At 50.8% G+C, this 15,467-nt stretch overlaps 1 protein-coding gene across 4 annotated transcripts in view; it reads left to right on the forward strand.

Moving 5' to 3' along the window:
• Positions 1-4,876, forward strand: part of BDH1 (3-hydroxybutyrate dehydrogenase 1) — a 44,900-nt gene extending 40,024 nt beyond the window's left edge. For all 4 annotated transcript variants that reach the window (XM_021070089.1, XM_021070091.1, XM_021070088.1 and 1 more), the window contains exons 6-7: positions 45-197; positions 2,730-4,876. In XM_021070089.1, coding sequence (XP_020925748.1) covers positions 45-197; positions 2,730-3,199 — 623 coding nt within the window. In that variant the 3' untranslated portion in view covers positions 3,200-4,876. The remainder of the gene's footprint in view (positions 1-44; positions 198-2,729) is intronic.

Below are 15,467 nucleotides of genomic sequence, written 5' to 3' on the forward strand. Positions count from 1 at the left end.
GGTCGAGCCCTGTGATGACAGCAGTTCTTTCTCCTCCTGTCCAGGCTTGTGGGGCCTGGTTAACAATGCAGGCATCTCAACGTTCGGGGACGTGGAATTCACCAGCATGGAGACCTACAAGGAGGTGGCAGAAGTGAACCTCTGGGGCACGGTGCGGGTGACAAAATCCTTTCTCCCTCTCATCCGGAGGGCCAAAGGTGAGTTAGAAAGACAACTTCTTCCTACCCTCGGACCTGCTCTACCTTTTCATTTTGGGAATGGAAATAGGTCTCAGCAGACCCGATATCCACCACCCTCACTGGCTGAGCACATGACCCCCAGGGTCCACAAGGGGCCTGTGGATGGTGGCGAGCAGAGGTGCTCTGGACAGCTGGGTGGAAAGGGGTGGGTGGTTTTCAGAAAGTAGAACAGGCAAGAGGTCAGCAGTCTGCATCAAAGACTAAAAGATTACAGCAGTAATCCCAATCTGGGAAATTAATCAGGACAAATAACCATAGAGCTGTGTGTACACAGCAGGTATCATCAAGGGTGTGTTTAAGTAACTTTTGGCATATCATTTCTTTATACTAACAATGAAATATTAGAAAGAGAATGTAAAAAAAAACCTTTCAAAATCACACCAAAAATTTAAATATTTAGGAATAAACCTGATCAAGGAGGTGAAAGACTTATATGCTAACGATACAACATTAATAAAGGAAATTAAAGATGATTCAAGGAAATGGAAAGATATCTCATGCTCTTGGATTGGAAGAATTAATATGTTAAAATGGCCATACTACGCAATCTACAAATTTAATGTCATCCCTATCAAATTACCCATGACATATTTTTTTTACAGAACTAGAACAAATAATCCTAAAATTTATACAGAACCGTAAAAGACCCAGAATGACCAAAGAATCCTGAGGAAAAAGAATAAAGCAGGAGGCATAATCCTCCCAGGCTTTGGATAATACACAAAGCTACAGTAATCAAAACAGTGTGGTATTGACACAGAAACAGATGTATGGATCAATGGAACAGAATAGAGAGCCCAGAAATAACCCCCACACACACACCTATGGTCAGTTAATCTTTGACAAAGGAGGCAAGGTTACACAATGGGGAAAAGACAGCCTCCTGCAGCAAGTGGTGCTGGGAAGGTTGGACAGCTGCATATAAATCAATGAAGTTAGTACACACCCTTATACCATGCACACAAAAAAAGGCTCAAAATGGCTTAAAGACTTAAATATAAGACATGACACCATAAAACTCTTAAAAGAGATCATAGGCAGAACATTCTCTGACATAAATGGTACCAGTGTCATCTTGGGTGAGTCTTCCAAGGCAATAGACATAAAAGCAAAAATAAACAGATGGGTCCGAATCAAACTTACAAGCTTTTGCACAGCAAAGGAAACCATAAATAAGATGAAAAGACGTGGTAAGAATGGGAGAAAATATTTGCAAGTGATGTGACTGACAAAGGCTTAATTTCCAATATATATATATATATATAAACACCTCATACAACTCAAAAACAACAAAACAAACAATTGAAAGATGGGCAGAAGACCTAAATAGGCATTTCTCCAAGGAAGATGTGTGGATGACCAACAGTCACATAAAAAGATGCTCAACATCACTAAGTTTCAGAGGAATGCACATCAAAACTACTATGAGCTTCCATCTCGCACTGGTCAGAATGGCCAGCCATAAGTCTACAAATATCAAATGCTGGAGAGGGTGTGGAGGAAAGGGAACCCTCCTCCACTGTTGGTGGGAATGTAAGTTGGTGCAGCCGCTATGGAAAACAGTATGATGGAAAAAAAAAATAGACAATTGTGGTAGTAAGTAAAAATGATAAATAATAATAAGCAAGATTAGAAATTGCAAAAACAGACAAAACACCCGAACTATGCTCGGTAGCCAAATGTCAGCAAACCACCTAAGAAGAAACTGACTCAAATTTTTCTCCCTACAATTAATTTTGGCTAAAAGGGGGAGTTTCGTGGGCTCTATCCCAAGGTCCCAGCCATGACAGGATGAACCCAGAGAGCAGCAGTATGGTTTTAGAAGAAAACCCCAACCCTTCACTGACTTCTGACTTAGAGGTTTCTGAAAGGTACCTCCCCACAGTGCCCAGAATGGGGCTGTGCCTTAGCTTCCTGCATGCACATCCAAGGCCATCAGGTCTCAAGTCCACCCGGGCTTACTCTGAGGGCTGGATGGACTCTTCCTCCACCCACTGTCCCAGGGCTGGGAGAGGCTGTGGTCAGCTCCTAACACCCCCAGGTCTCCTCCCGGCTCTGTGCCTGAGACTATACCCACATGCTTTAGCCCTGAAGTCAAGTTGGGCACCGTGCCCCTACTGGCTTAGCAGCCAAGTGATAACAATTCGGGGTTACTGACAATAGCTTAGCTGTGCTGCCCAGTTATACTGTGGCCTCCTGCTATGCAGGGCTGCTTCTCATGCTTCTCCTTCCCTGTGCTGCCCGGGTGCAGCTGGCTATCCAGGAAATATCCGGCCTGCGGATGCTGCTGTATGGACCCGAGGTGGCCTTGACTATAAATGAGAAGGCCCCCTGTCCCTGATGGTTCAGAAGGCCAAGCCCCAGCCTGGCAGACAGCAAAGCAAGTGTCAGGGGTTGGAAGCCAGGTTCCAGCCAGACCTTGGGAAATGTGCCAGGCCCTCGTCCTCATGCGGTGCGTCCTGAGCAGGGGCTTGCTGTCTCCCTCCGCAGGCCGCGTGGTCAACATCAGCAGCATAATGGGCCGCTTGGCCAATGTGAGCCGCTCCCCCTACTGCATCACCAAGTTCGGGGTGGAGGCTTTCTCTGACTGCCTGCGCTACGAGATGCACCCTCTGGGAGTGAAGGTCAGCGTGGTGGAGCCCGGCAACTTCATCGTCGCCACCAGCCTCTACAGCCCTGAGCGCATCCGGGCCATCGCCACTAAGATGTGGGAGCAGGTGCCCGAGGCGGTGCGTCAAGACTACGGCAGGAAGTACTTTGATGAGATGGTCGCCAGGATGGAGAACTTCTGCAACAGCGGCTCCACGGACACGTCTCCCGTCATCAATGCTGTCACCCACGCCCTGACCTCCACCACCCCCTACACTCGCTACCACCCCATGGACTACTACTGGTGGGTGCGAATGCAGATCATGACCCACTTGCCTGGAGCCATCTCCGACAGGATCTACATACACTGAGGAGTGTCACACTGGCCTCTGCTGGGGAGCCCTGGGTGCGGGGAGAGGAAGAAGGGAGGGAGGGGGAGGAGCTTATGTCCTCACCTCTTGGTTACCCATTTGTGGATTATCCCCATCCCAGGAGGACCTATGGCCAGTTTGACCATTAACCCAAGCTGGTCACCTAGCCCAACTCATGTGCCCAGTAAGTTGGCTGGACCTTCTCGATCGGGGTGCAGAGTGGTGGGCAGGACCCTCAAACCTCAGGGCAAACATGGTGCATCTGTCAGAAATTTCTGAGGTTGATTTTATACAAAGATTTTTTGTGAGATGTCGTTAAATTAACAACAGATTTATTGTAAACTAGAAGCCAAATCCTTTACTTTTTTTTTTTTTTTTTTTTTTTTTTTTTTTGTCTTTTTGCCTTTTCTAGGGCTGCTTCCCGTGGCATATGGAGGTTCCCAGGCTAGGGGTCTAATCGGAGCTGTAGCCCCCGGCCTACACCACAGCCACAGCAACTCGGGATCCTAGCCACGTCTGCAACCTACACCACAGCTCACGGCAACGCCAGATCCTTAACCCACTGAGCAAGGCCAGGGACTGAACCCGCAACCTCATGGTTCCTAGTCAGATTCGTTAACCACTGCGCCACGACGGGAACTCCCCAAATCCTTTACATTTTTAAGACAGAACATCAGTTCAAAAAATTTGTCTCACTTGATCCTTAAACCAGCCTCATGAGTAAAAATGACAAAAAAAATTTTTTTTCTTTTGTACATGATGAAGTTTTGGCCCACAGAGGATACATGAATTACCCTTTCGTTGCTTTATAGGTCGGTTTTTTTATACTGCTTTATATAAAATATAAAGGTCCAAATTGTGTATTCCTGCCTCTTCTTAGGAAGGCTCCACGAATTTTTTTTTCTTTTTAGGGCTGTAGCTGTAGCACATGGAAGTTCCCAGGCGAGGGGTCAAATTGGAGCTGCAGCTGCCAGCCACAGCCACACCCGATTCAAGCTGCGTCTGTGACCTACACCACAGCTTGCAGAAGCTGGGGATCCTTAACTCCCTGGGCGAGGTCAGGGATTGAACCTGCATCCTCACAGAGACAACATCAGGTCCTTAACCTGCTGAGCCACAATGGGAACTCCAAAAGGCTTCACATTTTATGTCGCAGGGCTGCTCTGGGCCCAGTTATCCAAGGATCCTCTGATGAGCTCTGTAGCCTCACATGAGCCGTACATACCATCATGTGCCCGCCCTGCATCTCTTTGCATGTCTGTGGTGCTGCTGGGTGCAGCCTGCAGCCAGTGATTCAGAGCTGACTGTGAGGAGGGGGTGGTGACATTCTGGAGATCTCCATTTGAGATTTCTCCAGCCTGTCTTAGGACACACTTGTGTGGAGCAGCTCATTGACTAAGAGGTGATTTGTTTCTGGTTTGTGTCTGCTTGATTCTACCTGGCGTGGGACCCATGTTGAAGGGGCATCCTTGATAGAAGCCGTGATACATAGGATGGGCACTGTGGCATCTTCTCCCCCAGGGGCGGGTCCAGGTACCCCATCTGTCTGTCTCTCTCTCTCTCTCTCTCTCACACACACACACACACACACACACCTGTTCTGTGACTCTCAGGGTGGCCTTATTGATAGCTCACCTTCCTATTATGGCCTTAATTTTAATAAAACCAGGGCACTAAGCAGTGTCTGTGTTATCACTTCCTGGGCTTGGGTTTGAAGGCTAGTATCCCTGCAATTGCCCGGAGCCTGTATGTCTGGACCAAAACCAGGCAACACCCTTCTCCAGGTAGCAGAGGGTCCTGAGTTCCAGCCCTACGGTTCAAATCAGGACTTCCGCCTTGTCCTGGATGGCCACGCCTGCCGCAAGAGGGCGCTCTGCCTCCTTCGCTGCAGGAGAGGCCCCAGCTGCTGATTTGGGAGCTCCCAGCCACCAGAGCCTGAGGTCTCAAAGTGTTGAAAGGGTTCGTGATCTCCAACTCAGAAACAGTCCAGGCACAAAGACACAAACCTCCTCAGTGACAACTTTTCCGCTCTTCTAAGAGCTTGCTGGCTTAAATGTGGAGCTTGGTGCCAGGAGAAGGCCGAATTGGGGCCACTCTGCCACCTCTGCAGGGTGTAACCTTGAGCAGGCTGCTCTGGGTCTGAGGCAAAGCCTGGAACTTGGGGAAGGGAGGAGGGGGGCTGGGCGGGGCTAGACCCTGAAACTTTGTCCAGTAGTATCTCTGTCTATGGGGACCCATGGGCTGGTGCTTCAGCCCGAACGGCCCTTCCCCTGATGGCTGGAGGCTGGGTGAGGGCTTTTTGAGAGCTGCTCCTGCCAGCACCTTGTTACAGCCCCTTCCCACCCCCGTCCCCCTTTCCCTGAGGCCAAGGGCTGGGAGAGCAGGTGACTGGCTAGCCTGGCCCTGCCTGCCACGTGTGCCTCTGCTCCCCATGATGGGGGACTGCCAGACTCTCCTCTTGTGAGACCTGCTTACTTCCTGCATTTCAAATGGCCTGGCCCTGCAAAGCTGTGCCAAGTGGTTCTGGTGCAGGTGCAGACATGAGCAAGCAGAGGCTCCCTCGGCTTGGGTAGCACCAGGCCCCGACTGCCAGAGAACAACCGGCACATCTGTGCAGGCCTGGGCCCAGTAGGCAGCCCGCCCAACTCCTCCTCTCCCCGGGTTCTCACAGCAGCCCTGGGAGTAAGACATTTTACACACAAGGAAATAGACCACCCCAAGTCTCTCACCCAGGAAGGGGTAGAACTGGGTGGCCAAGTCAGACCTAACCTCCAGCTAGTAATGCATGAAAAGCAGGGCAGATGGCACCAGGATCTAAAATAAGGAGGGAAAAAAATACCTCGATTATGTAACAGTGAGAGAGATCTGTAGGCATATGCACAGTACAACCATGGAGTGCTACCCCACGAGCCACCTCCCCCTGCCCCTGCCCCTGCCCCCACCTCCTTCTGCCCTCCCCCATCTCCCTCTTCCCTCCCCCTGGGCTCTGGGTGCTGCTCCCTGGGAGGGGATGTGCCAGAAGAGCCCATCCACATCCCTCCCAGAGGAAATCTGCCTGGGCTCACACTGCCCCATCCTGGGTATTTCTGAAGACATGCTCGAAGACTACCAACACCTTAACCTTGAACAGAAACAGATTCTGGAGCTGCCCTCCAAGGACTGGAGGGTTGTAGGAGCACAAGGCCTGAGAATCCTCAGATAAGGATGTGGGACAAGAAGGGCTATGGGGCTGTGGTGTAGAACAAACAACAAACAAGAAACCTAGAGCATCTAAGACCTTCCTGGTGTGCGTAGGTACAAGGAAGGTGGTTTGTGAGGTTTGTGGCTTCGGAGGAATAGGGTGCGTACCTACTGGGCAGGGTCCAGGGCCTGTGATTAGAGCTGGGAGGGCTGCCAGAACCCCTAGGACCTCAGAGAAGGAAGAGGGACTCAGGCAACATCAAGCTTGACCCCCAGCTTCTAGACAGGGGCCAGGCTTCGAAGCCCTCCAGGGGCAGGAATCTCCTTACTTCCTAAGGTGGCGTTTCCTTGGATAGGGAAAATTTACCCAAGACTGAGCTAAAATCTACCATCTCTGACCTAAGTCCTTTGACACTTGGCTCTGACCCAGAGCTTCACAGAACACTGGATTGGAAATGGCCAAGTCAGGTTCGAGAGCCCAGGTCCCTCATCTGACACAGCTTCCACACTCCTCGCTGTCTGAACAGAGTTTCAGTTGGGTTTACCCATCTCATTTTTGATGACACATACCAAGGTGAATGGTCACCTAAACCCCCTCGAGCAGCACCAAACTTGGGACAGGTTTTAAATACATCTGTTGAGCTGATGAAAATTTCTTACCCACACGTGCCCCTCACAATTGTCTACCTGAGTCATGTCTTATCTGATCCTCATCAACAGCTTATGAGTTAGGCAGGGCTACTATTCCTACTTTAAAATGAGGAAACTGAGCCTCAGGGGCTGGGTGCTTTGCCCAAGATCACAGAGCCAGGAAGTGGGAGAGCCAAGACAGAAATCCAGTCCTGGCCTCCATCCCTAGGCCCCTCTCCCTTACCCCCAGGCTGCCTCTGTCTGTCCATCAGGGCCCTGGAGCTGGGCTGGACCACTTAGCCAGAGGCTGGCCATGTAGCCTGTGAAGGAGTGATGGCAGGGAACATTAAACTCAACTTTCGGAGTTCCCATCATGGTACAGCGAAACAAATCCAATGAGGAACCATGAGGTTGTAGGCTCAGTGGTTAACAACTCTGGCTAGGAACCATGAGGTAGATGGTTCAATCCCTGGCCTTGCTCAGTGGGTTAAGGATCCAGCGTTGCAGTGAATTGTGGTGTAGGTTGAAGACTCGGCTCAGATCTGGCATGGCTGTGGCCGTGGCGTAGGCCAACAGCTGTAGCTCCGATTAGACCCCTAGCCTGGGAATCTCCAAGTGCTGTGGGAGTAGCCCTAAAAAGCCAAAAAAAAAAAAAAAAAAAAACCCTCAACTTTCTTCCAGTCCACAGTTTTGCAGAAAGCAGTGGAGAAAGTGAGGTTGAGCCTTTCGTCCCAGGTATGTCTATTGTGTCTGGATCTGCCAGCAGCCTGGGCTCTAATGGGGAACCTGCGGTGGAGAGCACAAGGCCAGGAAGAATTCCCAGGGCCGGACCGAGACCATTCTGGCCTCAGCATTGATGTGCATATGTTAGAGGAGACAGTGTGAATGTGGACCAACCTCAGGGGATACCAGGACCCAGAAACTCCCTGCACTGCTCTCTTGGTGAAACTTAATTACTCTATAAAATGTGAGGCTGCTCCCACTTATCAAATTATAGATGAGCTTAATTACAGCTCGCTGAGTAACCACACTGGTGCCTTCAAAAATAGCAGTGGGCTGATTGCTCTTCTCAGCTTCAGCTGTAGCCACCCGGGTTTCGGGAGGAAGCGCCCACTGTTCCCAGGGTCTCCGTGCTGCTAAAGCTTGCTCCAAGCCTGTGGAAACGGGCTTGGCGGACTGCAGAGCGGCACTGGGCACTGACTGGCTGGTGTGCTTACAGCCAGCGAGTGCTCTGCTGGGCCATGTCTGTTCCATTACTGGGTCGTTTACTCTGTTGGGGCCTCTCTTTCTCTCCTACTTGCGTTGTGTTGTGGCCAAAGGTTTTGGCTCATAATGTCTGACCGAAGGTGTACAAGGTAGTGCGGGACTTGCCTGAAGACACAAGGAAAAGCCATGGTGCTGGATGAGAAAACCCACACTTTATGGAGATTCGAGGGTCCCTTCAAGGAAACAGGTGAGGAGCGGCAAGCCACTAGTGATTGGTGAGAGGTCTGTGACATTATGAAGGGTACCATCAAGTTTGCTGCAGCCTGGCAGGATGGACAGACTTGTTCCAGTGGAAGAAACTGGCAGAAGGCGTGGTGTGATTTCAGGGGTGTTGATGGGACTGGAGGAGCAGTTGTGGAGGAAAATACCAGTGTCTTGAGCGTCCTCGCATTCAGAGGCGCAGCAGCGGCTTCTGTACTTAATAGCTTCTGCTCCCTCTCCCTCTGCCCCCTTTATTTTTTTTTTCCCCCTTTATTATTTGAGTTCCTGCTTTGTGCCAGGCAGCTCATTGCTCTCCTAGGAAACTTGAACCCAGGGTGACAGGTAGCAGGTTTTAGAGGACAAATACAATACTTTATTGTCTCAGAAATGAAGAAAAATAGTCATTTTCAATCTTCACCCAACCAAAATTGTCTCCCTTCCTTTCTAGCCTCAGGGTCCCAGCTCGCTGTCTCCCCCAGATGTGAAGGGGTCTTTCCCTACTTGCAGAATCCCCTTGACTTCCTCAAAGGAAAAATAAAAACGGAATGTCTCTGGAAAATCACTGCTGGGCATGGCCCAGCTGCCAGCAACATGCAGTGGCCAAGCAAACAGTGCTACGACCACTTGCAGAATGATGGGGGGTACGCGGGGGCTCTGCGATGCCGGGGGCTGGGCACGTGGTCCGAAGGCTGAAGGTAGAAGCAGACCAGAGGCTCAGACAGGGAGGAGTGGACGCCACTTTGAGGAATGTGACAAATTGGAGTTTTCGGCTTTGGGGGCTGACTTTCTGGGAGGTTAAGTGCACAGTAAAAGGATGCAACAGAACACACACACACACACAAAGGTATTTGGGGGGAGGCTCTTGCTTTTCTGCAGCAGAGAAAGAAGGGGCAGATCTGGGGGTCCCTGAGTGGGCCACTCCTAGGGAAAGGAGCCCACCAGTGATGCTGTGTTAGAGATGGAAGAGCCTCAGAGAGCCTGCAGCCATAGGATGGGAAAGAAACAAGCTTTGCTGGAACTTTTGTTCTGCATTCTGGACAAGGTGGGGTAGAAAGAATACAAGTTCTGGAGCCAGACAGACCTGACTTTGAATCCTGTTCTGCAACCTTCTGATTGTGTAATACTACCAAGTGATCTAGTCTCTCCTAGCCTCAGTTTCTGTATGTTTAAAATGGGGATAACAATGGATCCCTTGCACTGTTGTTAGGTGAGCGTAAAAAGGTTACCTAGTGCAACGCCTGCCTAAGGGAGGGACTTAGAAGGTGTCCCGGTCAGTGTAGCCAGGGCCTAAATATCCCTTTCCCATTCCCAGCCAACCCACTCCAACCTTTCTGAGAAATGAATAGACCTTAATGTTCCAAAGGCAGAGACAAAAATCAGGAAATACTCAAAATTGAACCCTAGCAGCCAGAGCCCACTTTCCTGCCCACCCTGCTCCTTCCAGGGCCTGGGGCAGAGAAAGTAATTTCCTCCTCCTGGTGCCTCTTTCTGGGTGCTAAAAGCAGAACAAATTCTACAGCCCTGTATCACCTCCTTTCTGGAAATCCCTGAAGAGGATGCCAAGTGGATTAAGGAATTACTGGCCGGAAGGGCTGTCAGCTCAAAGCCTGGATAACAGTGCATCCCAGGCAAAGAAGGAGGTATTTTCTGCAGCATGAACCCTTGAAACTGTCCAGGGTGGGTCAGGAATCAGACCATTCGTTTGGCTGTGGGGGGATGGGAGGATGGACCTGTTTCTCCCACCCCCGGCTATCTGTGTTTGGATTCTTCCTGTTCCCTCTCAGTTATATTTTAGCCAGGTCCTGCTGCCTCTCCATCTTTTCTCCTTTGGCATTCCAGTTCTGAAGGTTAAGGGCTCTTTATAGTCAGGCTTCAGGGGATCTGCAGTAAGATTTCATTCTCAGCCCCTGAGGGCTTCCCAGTCCTGTGGGACAGGTGGGCTGTGCACCTACCCAGGGAGAGAGCCATCACCTGGGGACATCCGGTACTACAGGGCATGGACACTGTGGGAAGCCTGGGGAGGGAGAAGAGCATTCAGATTGGGCAGATTAGAGATGCTCCCTACATGGAGGTCGGTCTTGTTTCATCGGAGCCTTGATGAGTGAAGAGGATTTTGACCGGTAGTCACAGGAGGGAGGGCCCTCGGCAGGGCATTCGCACTGAAGGGAACAGCATGGGACCGGCCCAGCATCTGGGAAGGACAGAATTCTTGAAGGGAAAGTGCCGTGGAGTGCCTGCCGTGGCTCAGTGGCTAAGGAATCTGACTAGGAACCATGAGGGTTCGATCCCTGGCCTTACTCAGTGGGTTAAGGATCCGGCGTTGCCGTGAGCTGTGGTGTAGGTTGCAGACACGGCTTGGATCCCACGTTGCTGTGGCTCTGGTGTAGGCTGGTGGCTACAGCTCTGATTAGACCCCTAGCCTGGGAACCTCCATATGCCGCAGGAAGCTGCCCTAGAAAAGGCAAAAAAAAAAAACCAAAAACAAAAAAAAAAAAAAAGGGCCGTAATTTGGGGAGGCTTGAAGACGTTCAGCCCCTGGGTATAAAATGGATGATCAAGGGCAGGGGTGTGAGATCTCAGAGGGCAGTGTTCAGGCAGACCTGACCCTCAGAACCGTCAGAGCCAGATCATTCCAAGCTGGACCTCAAAGTTATCCAGTCTCTTGGTTCCCAAACGAACTGCATGTGCATCTCTTGGGAAACTGGTTAAGAAACAGGACCAGTGAGTCTGGGGCAGAGCCCAGGAATCTTATTTCTAAGATGGGACTCCAAGGCACAGCCAGGAAAGGGGCAGTGAAAGAATAGGGGACACTGCATCTTGAGTTAGTGACAGATCTGGGCCTAGAAGCTTGGTGTCCCGCCCCTAGTCTGTGCTCCTCCACTGTACACATGAGGGAGAGCCAGGGCATTTGTGACTGTGGGTTTGTCTATCCCTTAGTAACTGCTAGCAGGGAAATTCCTGAAGCAGAAAGGGCCTGGCAGCTTGCTTTAGAAGGACTAGCATGGAATTCCCACTGTGTTGCAGTAGAAATGACTCCGACTAGGAACCCTGAGGTTGTGAGGTTCCTGGCCTCACTCAGTGGGTTATGGATCCAGTGTTGCTGTGAGCTGTGATGTAGGTCACAGAAGTGGCTTGGATCTGGCATTGCTTTGGCTGTGGTATAGGCTAACCTGGGAACCTACATATGCTGTGAGTGTGGCCCCCAAAAAAAAGGCAAAAAAAAAAAAAAAAAAAGACCAGCAAAGGGAGATGCTGGTGAACTTTCCTCCCTTTTTCAAAGAACTTCGTGGGGTGAAAGAAGGGCTAGGAGGGAGAAGGACAGGTGTTCCCTGAGCTCTGGCTGAGGCCAGGTGGCCTACTGGAGTGTTATCAGGGTGGAAGGCTGCAGTGCATTTCTGTCTGTCCAGTTTGGCATTTTGACTTTGGCACTGTTTGGGGGCCCAGCCTCACCACAATGTTCAGGTGTGTGTCCTGCCCTGGGCCATTCCATTAGGCTGTGCCAAGCCCACCTGCTTGCTGGGTCACTCTGTCCTTCTGAAGCCCTGTTTTGCGCAATGTTCTCTCCCTGGCCAGGAGGGGGCAGTCAGCTGCCTCTCCAGTGTTTTTTCCTGCCTTCAGGGTTGAGGGGTGGGGAAGTGGTTAAACAGGATAGGACTTTCTCTGACCCATGGCAGGAGACCTGAGTTCCTGTTCCACATCTCAGTTGCAGTCACTGGGGAAAGCTGAGGAGAAGCAGCATGCTCCTGTCCCTGTTTTTAAGTGCTCAGCTGCCCAGCTGTCCTGGACAAGCCAGAGGTTTGGGGAAGACACAGCTACAGGTCTCTGACATCCATTCTCCCTTTCTATAGAGATATATCCATCCACCAGGTTTCGCTGGGCATAATAAAGACTACATGTCCCTTTCTATAGAGATATATCCATCCACCAAGTTTCGCCGGCATAATAAAGACTACATGTCCCTTTCTATAGAGATATATCCATCCACCAAGTTTCGCTGCTCATAATAAAGACTACATGTCCCAGCTTCCTTTGCAGCTAGAGGTGGTCATGTGACTATGTTCTGGCCAATGGTGTATAAGCAGACATGGTAGTACAACAGCTTTCAGGAATCATCCTTAAGAGATAGCTTATAAACAGCCTTCAGGCTCCTTCATTCTGCTGCCTGGAACGTGGGAACTGCCATCTTGGACCAAGAGGTCAAGGCCATGTATGGCATTAGAAGATAGTGTCTGGATCCCAGACACTGGGGAGCCACTTTCCACCCTTCATCACCTATTTGGATTTTATGTGAGAGGAAATAAACTTCCATCTTTTCCGCGTTACCATTAGTTTGAGATTATTTCTTTGCAGGCAAACCAGTCCTAACTGATGTAGGCCGCAGCTAGAGAGAAGATGAAGAAGCCATTGTGCACACGGGGGGACAGGCAGCCACATTAGATAATAATAGTTACAAACATTTATTGAGCACTTCCTACGTGCCGGGCCCAGGGTTAAGCACTTTATATGTGTTATCCCATTTGATCCTCCTGATGATACTATGAGGCAAAACTTATAATCCCAATTTTATAGATGATTAAACTGAGGCTTAGGTTTAAATGCTTGCCCAGTCAGTCAGAAAGTGACAGGATTCAGAACCAGATTCTCTTTAACTGCTGCTATTAAGCCCTGAGGGTTCCTTAGGCTATAAGGAGAGTCCCTGCTAAGCAGGCTCAGCTTGGTTGAGAGGAGAGATTCACGAGGCTGTGACCACACTGAAATTGACCATAAGTCAGGTTGGAACCCTGGGCATCCCAAACTATCGTCCTTATTCTCCAAACAAAATTCTTAGATTGAGGTATGTTTGGGGTCTAGTTTCTCCACCTAAATGAGGGTGTCTCCCTCAAGAGGATCCCCAGTGTGATCATCTGCTATGGTCTGAATGTTTGTGTGCCCCCCAAATTCATATGCTGACATCCTAGCCCCTAAAGATGATGGTATTGGGAGGTGGGGCCTTTCGGAGGGGCTTAAGTCATGAGGGCGGAGTCCTCAGGAATGGCATTAGTGCCCTGATAAAAGAGGTTCCAGGAAGCTCCCTGGCCCCTTCTGTCATGTGAGGACACAGTGACCAGTGGACTTACCAGCCTCCAGAAGGGTTGTTTAGAGGCTGCCAAGTCTGGTGTCCTGCTATAGAGCAGCTTGAGCTAACTTGTTAGTGGCTTAGTGGCTGAGCTAAGAGGGTCCTAGACCCCCTCTTCTTCCACTTCCTCCTGCTCCTCTCTTCTCCCTCCACCCCCGTCCTCCTTTACATCCTCCCGATCATGGAGTTGTGCCCCAGGCCTCTCATACAGAGTGGCTTCCTCTAAATGGGCTTTCGTTTACCTTCACAGATTTCCAAGAAACAACAACCTCAAAATGTCCAAGTCATCAAGGACCCCATCTGGATGGGAAAGCTTGGTACTGCTCGCTGTTTTACTACCAAGTTCCCTTGTCACCTGGGCAAGTCCCTTCTCCATTTCCCGCCTCACTCTCCTCATTTAAAAATAGCAGTAATGACAACAATCATAACCATTCCTAACACGCTGTGACCCAGGCAGAACATGCTCTAAACCCACTGCATGCTTAATTCTTACAACCCTATTAAGGAGACAGCAGTATTCTTATTCCGGAAGAACCCAAGACACACAGGTTTTTCATTTGCCCAAGGTCACCCACAACTAAGTCAAAATGAGAGAACTTGAAAGACGACCTCACACCCTGTTTGTTACAGTGTCTCCTTTAAATGACCTCTCCAGCACAATCTCAAGGCAGTAAAGATGAAAGAGGGGTGGGAAGCGGGGTGGGATCTAATCCCCCTCCCTCCGCGACTTGCACCCTAACCTGGAGGCCTCACCTATGGTCCCCGACCATGTGGGAGCCACAAAACAGCCACAAAACTCGAGCTCTAGTATCTAAGATCCATTCCTATTGGAATATTCTGAGTCTCTCATGGCCAGGAGTGGCTGGGGTTTAGAAGGCAGGGCGCCCTGCCATCTGTCAACTGACACTTGGGATTAAGGGTTGGATCAGAACTTGTCTGCAAGCTCCCGCATACGGCGATTAACGCCCCCCGCCCCCCATGGCCTGTCCCTGTTCCAGGTGAGCCGCCAAGAAGGGCTGGGGCCTTCTGCTTGATCTCAGCTCCTTTCAGGAAGCATCTCTGCTTTACTCTAGTGGCGACACCCACCCCCGGACCAAAGGAAGGGAAGCAGCAGCCATCTGTCCTGCCGAAGCCCCGCCCCAGCCGGGGAGGCTCCAGGTGAGGAGCAGGAGGCGGGGCGTCCGGGTGACCCCGCGGCACTGGCCCCAGCACTTAGCGTCTCCGCACTTCCGTGCCTCCCGGCCAGGCAGCCGGGAGGCGTTCCCCGCTCCTCGGCTGGGCGGCCCCCTGCCCCAGCTCCGTAGGCGCCACATGGGACCTTGATCTCATAAACTCTTAGCAACCAAGCCTGTGCCTCTCCTCCCCCCTGTGGACTGTGCCTAGTTCTAGCATCTGCCTAACGACAACGTGGTGGAGTGATTGGCGTGTCTCACTCTGCCCGCTCCCCACCCCTAGGCTGTAAGTTCCCCGCCGCAGGAAGCCAACACCAAAAGTCCACCAAAAAGTCACTTGCTGGCTGATGACACATGCAAGTGCCAGGTGACCATTGTGGGAGACACCTGTGGCCCTTCCGTGGGTGGGTCAGTCTCATGGTGGCCGCTGGCAAAACCTGGCTGCCAGCAATGGGAAGGCAGAGCTAAGGCAGCTGGAAGGAATTTCCACTTGTGGAGAGTTGCTGGGGCGGCTTCTGCTTATGTCAACAAGGGGCTCACTGCCTCAGAAACATTTGGCCAAACATTTTTGTTTTCAAAGGAGACCATGAGTTCCCTGCTCTCCACTAAGATTTGTTTATTACAGCGGAGTCCACACATTTCCTCATTTACCCCCCACACCTCCATTCTGAGCCTCCTCCCTCCATGTGTGTAAATGGCCTAG

Source organism: Sus scrofa, chromosome 13 (assembly GCF_000003025.6).
Source record: "Sus scrofa isolate TJ Tabasco breed Duroc chromosome 13, Sscrofa11.1, whole genome shotgun sequence".
Classification (NCBI taxonomy): domain Eukaryota; kingdom Metazoa; phylum Chordata; class Mammalia; order Artiodactyla; family Suidae; genus Sus; species Sus scrofa.